This window comes from Sesamum indicum, linkage group LG3, assembly GCF_000512975.1.
Source record: "Sesamum indicum cultivar Zhongzhi No. 13 linkage group LG3, S_indicum_v1.0, whole genome shotgun sequence".
In the NCBI taxonomy this organism is placed as follows: Eukaryota; Viridiplantae; Streptophyta; class Magnoliopsida; order Lamiales; family Pedaliaceae; genus Sesamum; species Sesamum indicum.
Window position 1 is genome coordinate 2,737,852 of NC_026147.1, and position 9,555 is coordinate 2,747,406.

General features: G+C 35.6%; 1 protein-coding gene across 1 annotated transcript; it reads left to right on the forward strand.

The window, feature by feature from the left end:
* On the forward strand, positions 2,642 to 4,259 carry LOC105157101 (geranylgeranyl diphosphate reductase, chloroplastic). Its single transcript, NM_001319685.1, is given in 1 exon segment — positions 2,642 to 4,259. A coding segment is annotated over 1 exon segment (1,398 nt). The 5' UTR covers positions 2,642 to 2,661; the 3' UTR covers positions 4,060 to 4,259.

Consider the following 9,555-nt stretch of genomic DNA (forward strand, 5'->3'; position numbering starts at 1 on the left):
ATTGGTGTTTTTACGACTCTTATGTTCTTGATAGTCAGTTCTATGGTTGCAAGTCATTCCTTTGTATCCAAGCTTCCACTACTTTTGTCTCTTACAATGGTGTTTTTCTATCAGTGGAACGTTCTCTCAATTTTTGGGTCGAATTATGTTAACTGTCCACCACTGCTTCATGTCATAAAGTTGTTAACAAAAAAAAGAGAACAATTGAGGTAAAATAAAAAAAAAATCAAATTAACCAAGATTAGAGAGTTCTGATACTATTTAAGATTAAATTCCAGCAATGGCGCAAAAATCTTGATTGCCAAAATGTGCATAGGCTACTAACAAGTGCACTAGCTATCAAGTAGTTTAATAAGTATCAATTCCACGAGAATTTAACGAAATAATTACCAAAATTATGGTTAATCTCTAATTATGTAAACGACCAAAAATTGAGCTATAAACTACTACGGTTGAGAAAAATTACTAAATAGAGTATAACAAAAACGAACAAGTTGGAGAAGATTAAATAGTGGATGAGATGTTATGTATAGTCCACCTAATTGATCAAATGAGTTAAAAACTAACGGATTAATTAATAAGAAAATATTTTCGTATACTGGAATTTTTTTCAAGTTAGTCTTATATACTCTTCTGAGCTATACCAAGCCTATTACCATCAAGGAATTAGTGGGTTCCTCATTTCTGAGACTCGTGATAATAATGCGTTGAGATTTGTAAAAAGACTATATAACCAAACGAATCACGTCTATATATATATATATATCATTCAACTCACACCATGAGATCTCGATATGAAAATCCTCCCAAGAATGACACACCACCACTAAAAGATGTGGAGATTTCGTGGTAGCAAAACCTCCACAGGAGAGATAGAGATCAAAATAATCTCTATATATTAGCGTATTTTGATCTCTCTTTTGTTTTCCTTTGATCTAGAAGACAAAGAAAAAAACCTAAAAGATGGAGAGAAAGAACAAGAGAGAGAGCAGCCGAATTTGTGGTGTGTAGAGAGTGAAGTTGAGGGGGAGGGGTAGTGTTGGATAAAATTCATATATATGACCTAGTCAAGTATATACATGATTCCTAACCTAGTTAGACTCTGACCAACCAAAAACCCTAGCTACACACTCATGAGTAGCTGATTTCTAAGCTCCAAATTCACCCGTGCACCCTCATGTGTGGTTGATTTTTAAATTTCAAATTCTAAACCCAAAGTCTTGGTTAGAGCTTGGTTAGGTCAAGGAGGAGCCACACTCCTCTTTATGATGATGGTGTAGACGGCCACTATGTGGCTTGTGGATAGGGAGGCTAGTTTAGAGTCTTGCTAGGTCAAGACTTTATATTGGATATATGACTAGGTCACATATAAACCTATATCTAACCTAGCCCTCAACTAACACACAATACACACTCTCATCTGTCGATTTCTCTTTCTCTTTCTCTCCATACTCTCTCTAGAATTTAGAGATCAATGAGATTCAAAAGATCAACATGTTAATACGATAACATTGCTTTGATCTTTTGCTCCTTTTCTGCTTGTTCTTACTAGCATGGAAAAATCATATCTTACTAGTGGGGAAAAAATGCAAGCAACCCCTTTATGATATCGCAAATGAGCAAATTACCCCCTTATGAAAAAATAAATAGCGATTTACCTCCCTGTATTTTTTTAAAATGCAACAATTACCTCCCTATGTTTTTCAAAATGAAGTAATTTATCTTCCTTTATAAGGAGGTAAACTGCTTCATTTTAAAAATATAGTGAGGTAAATTGCTATATTTTTTTCATATGAGGATAATATACTCATTTTCAATATTAAAGGGAGGTAAATTGTTATTCCACCCTACTAGTGGGAGAGTGGACGTCTTCAGAAGATTTCAACGTTGGGATCTTGGATAAAAAAATGGTATAATCAACACTTATAGTCGTATTAAAAATGAGTAAGTCATTTTTACATATATTTTCCTCTTTATTAGTTTTCTTATTATTCCTATGGCCTATTTGTTTTTATTTTACATCGAACGTTCGAAAAAAGATCAAGAATACATCCCTTGATAAAATTTACATATTTATGTTGATTTATTTTTTAATTTTTCACACTTTTGTGGCGCTCCCACTCCCTTCAAAATCACCATTACTCTCAATCATTTCGAGTTTTCATTCACTTTTTCAACATTTCTTACTTAAGCCCGACCATTTTATTGAGCACCCCGATGGGAGGCATTTTTCTGCTTTTACTTAGATGAGGCTCAACCCACTTCTCATGGAAAGACAAAACCTCGTTGAATTTGAACAGTTCGTCAAGAGAATGCACGGGGAAGCTGTTCTCGAGTACTAGACATAGCTCTAATTGTGTGTGTGTACCCCGCATGACGTGGCCGAACCAGAACCGCTCAAAACATGCAAAATCAGTGACCTCGTTCTTACACATCGCAAAAGTTTACTGCACTCCTTACTCCCACTGGAATCTGAATCGATACAAACAAAGCAAAAATCCATCCCATTATCCTCAACCAATCCTCACCCTCCTTTCCCACGCATCCTACGGCTCTCACCTCCTCAAATCCCACAACCATATCCAACAAAAATCACTTCAAACTCATAAAATCTCCCACCCTCTTCACTCTCAGCCACTAACTTAACTAAAATCACCCCCCATGGCTTCCATCGCCCTCAAAACCTTCGTCGGCCTCCGCCAGTCGACGCCGGAAAATAACGCTATAGTTCTCTCCAAGCCCATCGCCACCACCACCTTGCCCTACCGTAGGTTACGCGTAAATGCCTCGAAATCCAGCCCCCGAGTCACTGGGCGCAACCTTAGAGTCGCTGTGGTTGGAGGCGGTCCTGCTGGTGGCGCCGCCGCGGAGACACTGGCCAAGGGAGGCATCGAGACGTTCCTCATCGAACGGAAATTGGACAACTGCAAGCCCTGTGGCGGCGCAATCCCTCTATGCATGGTCGGGGAATTCGACCTTCCGCTGGACATCATTGACCGTAGAGTGACCAAAATGAAGATGATTTCGCCCTCTAATGTTGCCGTGGACATTGGCCAAACCCTGAAGCCCCACGAGTATATTGGCATGGTCCGCCGCGAAGTACTCGATGCTTACCTCCGCGACCGCGCCTCCGACGCCGGAGCCACTGTCATCAACGGCCTCTTCTTGAAAATGGACCTGCCCCAGTCCAAGAACGCGCCGTACGTTTTACACTATACCGACTACAACGCGAAAACAGGGAGCGCTGGCGAGAAGAAGACTATGGAAGTAGACGCCGTCATTGGCGCCGACGGCGCCAACTCCCGCGTCGCAAAAGGCATCAACGCCGGCGACTACGATTACGCCATTGCCTTTCAAGAGCGCATCAAAATCTCAGATGAAAAAATGAAGTACTACGAAAATTTGGCAGAAATGTACGTCGGTGAAGATGTCTCGCCTGATTTCTACGGTTGGGTTTTCCCCAAATGCGACCACGTCGCCGTCGGTACCGGCACGGTGACCCACAAAGGCGACATCAAGAAATTCCAACTCGCGACTAGACTCCGCGCCCGAGACAAAATCGAAGGGGGGAGAATCATCCGCGTGGAAGCCCACCCCATCCCTGAACACCCGCGGCCAAAGCGAGTCCTCGACAGGGTTGCGCTGGTCGGCGACGCCGCCGGGTATGTTACAAAATGCTCCGGCGAGGGGATATACTTCGCGGCGAAGAGCGGGCGGATGTGCGCTGAGGCGATAGTGGAGGGATCGGAGAACGGGAAGAGGATGGTGGAGGAGAGTGATTTGAGGGTGTATTTGGAGAAGTGGGACAAGACGTATTGGCCGACGTACAAGGTTTTGGATATCCTGCAGAAGGTTTTCTACCGATCGAATCCGGCGAAGGAGGCATTCGTGGAGATGTGCGCCGACGAGTATGTGCAGAAGATGACCTTCGACAGCTATTTGTACAAGCGGGTCGTGCCCGGGAACCCGTTGGAGGATTTGAAGTTGGCTGTGAACACCATTGGGAGCCTGGTAAGGGCTAATGCGCTGAGGAAGGAGATGGAGAAGCTTAGTGTATAAGCGGGTGGATGACCCGGTTGGAAGGTATTGATCAGTAGTTGATCACTTGTTTGTGGGAGGCAATTGATTTATACGAGGAAGGTTGTGGAATTCCTCGAATGAGAGAGTTGTACTTTGCTATATGTTAATTCTACCTATCTGTCTGAAATACTTCTGTTGTAGTTGAAGCCTGTAAGATAAAGCTATGTTGATTAGAACAAGTCTCTTCTTTGGTTAATCATGTTCATTTTGCTACTTCTTGTTTGTTTAATCTTGCTAATTGTGTTTAATTAGTGGTTGTTCCTGTTTTAGTTTCATCTATGTTTCTGTTACATTAATTGTCTGGTTTGCCCCAACAGTTAAGCAATCAAATTTTGCGTTTGCAAGAATTTGAATGCAGATTTTTGTGTTGGTTTATTATTTCCTAATAATTATTCTTCATAAGAATATCATTTACAAGGATGCTTTTTGGATATCAAAGGGTTAGCACTTGGTAGATTTTCGAACGGACCTGCCATCCGCTGTTTTCGTCTTGTTGGAAAGGAGAATCGAATCTATCACACTTTCGTTGTGAGGAGTCGTCGATTGTCGCAAAATTTCATCATATCTACCGTTGTGAGGAGTCGTCGATTGTCGCAAAATTTCATCATATCTACCCTTGTTCGGGCGATTTTTTATATTTTTCTATTTTTTTGTGAACTTTGTGTATTTTTCTTATTTTCTATAGTTAGTTAATATATTTCTGGAGTACTGCTATCATAGTAGGGTATTTTTTTGTAGAGTCTAGCATGCTTTTGAGACCGTTCAAATTTTAGTCAATTCTAGGCATGTTTTATCTGTACTAAGATTAGGAGTTTAGGATTCATTTTCTTTAAATAGATAACTGGGTTAAGAAATTAATTCAAGAATAAGCTATTTTTACTTTCTAAGGTGAGTTTCTAGAGCCTCGAATATGTATTTTTGTTATTCTTTACTTTGAATTGCTTCCGCTCCCATAAAAATACTAAGCAAAAGATATAGCAATTAGCAAAGATTGATGTTGAGATGTGTAAATAACCTGTGGAAAATTATGAACATATGCATTATGTTGGGATTAATGTTTTGAATGCTTTTGTTTTGATGTTTTTGAGATAGAGAGAGAAAAATAGAGATAAGTAATTATGTGTTTTGAGATAGATGGTATGTTTGGATTTGTGTTTTGATATAATGTAAAATAGTGTAAAATAAGTGGTGTAGGTTTGATGTTGGAATTTGGGAGACAGGAGTTACTGTTCATTGTCAAACACATCTTTGAATATATATATTTAGTAATATATATATGTGTATGTATATAGTATTTTGTTTATTTGTGAAATATAATATATATATTTATGTTAGGAGAAGAATAAAAAGTAATAAAAAAATAATAAAAAAAAATAAATTACAATTGCACACCTAGTGGAGGTGTTCAAAACACAAAACCAAACAAGGTTTTGTTTTTTAAACACAAAACCAAACATAGTGATGGAGTCTTCTGGTGAAAATAAGTGTATGTGAGGTGAATTCATGTAGAAAGTCACAATGTTAGTTAAAAGTTAAAAGTTAGGGATAATTGCACTCTCTTCCCTTTAAGTTTGGTGTAATTATACATAAATCTGCTTTTGTTTGAAAAATTATATCTAGCATCCCTAAAATTTACTTTTGTCTAATAAATAAATCCCTTTGTTAGTCAAAATTCATCGAACTTGTTTATACTAATAAAAGAATTAAAAAAATATATATATTTATCCCCTATTGACTTATTACTGATTACTATAGATCAAATAAATCTTTCTATGATCAAATTATCCCCATACGTCTTAATGCACTAATGCATGTAAAGAGGTATATTTTCACCGTATAAGGATAATTTAGTCAGAAAAAAATTGTTTGACCTGCTATAAGCCAGTAATAAGTCAATCAAGGGTAAATATCAATTTTCATTCAGTTTTTTTATTAACATGAGCAAATTCAGTGTACTTTGACTAATGGAAGGGCTTAGATTAAATAGAAGCAAACCTCAAGGATACTAGATGTAATTTTTCAAATCATAGGAGACCTACGAGTAATTATATCAAATTTCAGGAGAAGGGAGTGTAATTATCTCTATGAAATTACTTGAAAATTTGTAATTTAAAATGTAATTATTTAGATAGTAAAATAATTTTCAGATTGTTTAGATGGATGCAATAGTCTGACAGGTTAATTCTAAGAATTTTGGAAAATTAAACACATGAAATATTTGAAACTTTGCATTCAAAAATTTTATTCATTGATATAATTAGGATAATACTTTAAAACAAAATTATATTGTGATTTTATTTTATTTTTTTTGAATAATTTTTACCTTGACAAGGTAACATTATTATCGTAATAAGGTTGTTTCTGAAATAACATGAATTCTTATTTAATTTTAAAAGATTTACAATGAAAAACAGTGAAAAAAACAGTTTCAAAATTTTTTCAAAAGTATTTTTATTTTATAATATTCATTCAACCATACAGTAAAGATCTTACTTAGAGTTTTAACTCAATAGGGGCACTGGACTGGGCCAAAGGTTTGTTCAGCGTAGGACCAGCTGATATGGGGCCAGTCCCACATATTCATACTTATAATCGAACCAATTCAGTAGCTTAGGACCACCTGGTCCTGATTCGGTTTGTTGGGTTAATTTTTTTTTTTCTTTTGAAAAAATAAATATTATAATATATTTAAAAAATAATTATTATAATATATTTTTTATTTTATTCTCCTAAATTAAATATTTTAATATGCATTTTATACTTTTAAAAATATAAAGTATTTTATCAATATTTTTCTACTTTTAAATTTTTAATACATTAATTCATTAATACGTTTTGTTTATTCGTTTTAAGGTTTATTCTAAGTCCTTTTCGGACTTGTTATCTGAGTTTATTATTGTAAGCTTATTAATTAACTTATTATTTAAGTTCATGAAATAGTAACCATTTCACAAAATAAAAAAGAATAGGCACACTGGGCCTAATCCGAGCCTTAATTGGAAGGGCCAGAGCTGGCCTATTTTTAAAAATTGGCCTAATTGCAGCATATTTAAAAATCAATTATTATTCTAAATTCATCATGAACATTAGTGAATTTGGTCTTAAATCGAGTGTTTTTAAATGGATCCTAACCAATTCTTTTGGCCAATCCCACCAACTATGCACCTTTGACTGAGATCCTTGGGGTAGGGGTGCGATTGAAGTATATAAACACCCCACATTCTTTGTAAAATAAAAGTATATTCCTTGATATTGTAGCTATAATTATAATTAGGGTAAATTATATTTTTGGTCTGGACCTGTTTCCAATTTTAGTCCCACACTCAAACCAATTCACACATTTAGTCCCATATGTGGATTTTTTTTTCAATTTCAGAATCGAAAAGGACCAGCACTCTTGGCAAAAACATTTGCGGCAAGAGAGGCAATACTTTTATCTTTTCGAAAATCTTGGTGAAAGGTAAAAATCGAAGGGGATTGTGCTACACTTCTTTCCAGGATCTCCCTAACTTCACAGGACCGTTCTACTATTGGTCCTTTGATTTTTGACATTATTTCTTTAGCAGTTCAAATTGAGTTTGTTTCTATATCTTTTGTCTTTCGGTCGGGCAATTCAATTGGACATAAATGGCCCGTAGTGCACTTAACCTTGAAAGGGACTCTTTTAATGTACCCTTTGGGGTGAACTCTTTGTTGACTGGTGATCTTGCCAATTAATATATACTCAAGTTTAGTCTCAAAAAATAAATCTTTGATAGTTGGTTTAATCAATTAAAATTATACGATTCATGATAAGGGGTATAAATATTATTATTTAATTAAAAAAAATAAAAATGGGCACATATTATGCACTCGCGACTCATCATGCAATGTGAGTATTTAAGCTATTTGTGTTTTCATAGAAAATTTTTTACTAATTAATTTATCACAAGTATTTTTTTCTACCTCTTTTGAAAACACAGGGATAAATTATTTTTTACCCAATTTCGACCTGTCGCATCTCAAATGGACTAAAGACGGAAACTCCAAGGGCCACCACCAATGTTTTCGCTCCATCAAATCATCGTTGCGGAGGCCGAATATGTCCTCCCCCTCTTCTATTCACCAATCACTGTTGTGCAACCCTATTTCAACAACGTCAATGTGCTTCAATCTCCCTTGCCTGACTATTCCACGCTTTCATCACACGAGTCTCGGATTCAAGGGGATTGTTTTGTTAAAATTTGAGGTGTGGGGAACAAAGTATATTCATGGTAATAAATTAGAGAGGGAAAAACTAGGCTTCATTCATCCAAAAACTCAAGTATTTTATTCATCTAAACTCTCTCGTTCTTTATTCGTCTAAACTCCCGGCCTCGTTCGTTCTAAAGGTACAAAAATATGAGACTATATATAAAGAACAGAGTCCTAACTAAAAAAGAAAACTAACTCACTTTGAACTCTAGTTGGTAACAAACTCAACAAAAATTAAATACTAAAATACTAATAAAAATAAAATTTAAGAACAAAAGGATATGAGCAGAACTTTCAACATGTTTGATGTAACAGTCTCCAATTTGTGAAATATGATCTAAACTGTCTCAAGTTCAAGTGGGAACATAAATTTCAAACAAAACTTAATACAAATGGGCTTATGGAATTCAGATATGAGAGGTTTAATGTGTAATATGTCCCAAATGAGGGGTATGAACGTAATTTCGTGTAGAAGCCCAAAAGCCTGCCAAACGGGGATAAGGAATCAAGGCCTCCCATACGTGATAACTTATGTGGGTTTATTTCGGCCTGGACCGGGCTTGATGGACTGGGATTGATCCTAAATCTAGTGAAAAAATAATATTAAATATAGGTAGAATAAGCCAAAAATTCAATAATATTTTTATGTGAATGTACATGATCTTTTCTTGGTCATAAAATATTCGGACCAATCACAATCCAAAGTAGCGGCATTGGCTATAGTATCAATAGACATTGTTGCACATTCGATGCGGTATATGGGATGTTAATAAACGATACTAAAGATATGGATTGTAGGAGATTAAATAGGTCTAGAAATTTAGTAAATTACAAAATTAAATGCAATTGATGTAAATTACTATTAATTGCACGACAAGAAGTAAATGGTATTTGCAACAATACAAATTCCTTACAGAATAATGTAACTTCGTTGCTAATTTACATTAGTAACAAAGTCATGAAACCCGTCACTGATTTTAGCATCGAATTTTTTCGTTGGTGATTTTGTTAGAAATTTTACAAACAAAAATATTCAATAGTAAAATTTTGGGGGGAACGTTTCTAGTGTTTTGATGATGCCAGCTATGAAGTTTGATAAATAAAATTCCTTCTAAGTATAGTAAGGAAATATTTCGTTTTTAATGTTAATTTTAAAATTACAAGAACTAAAATTCTTATTCCTTGCTAATAGATGCTAATTATCAATAAATTTACTAAATCCCCTTTCTAACTTTTCTAGCT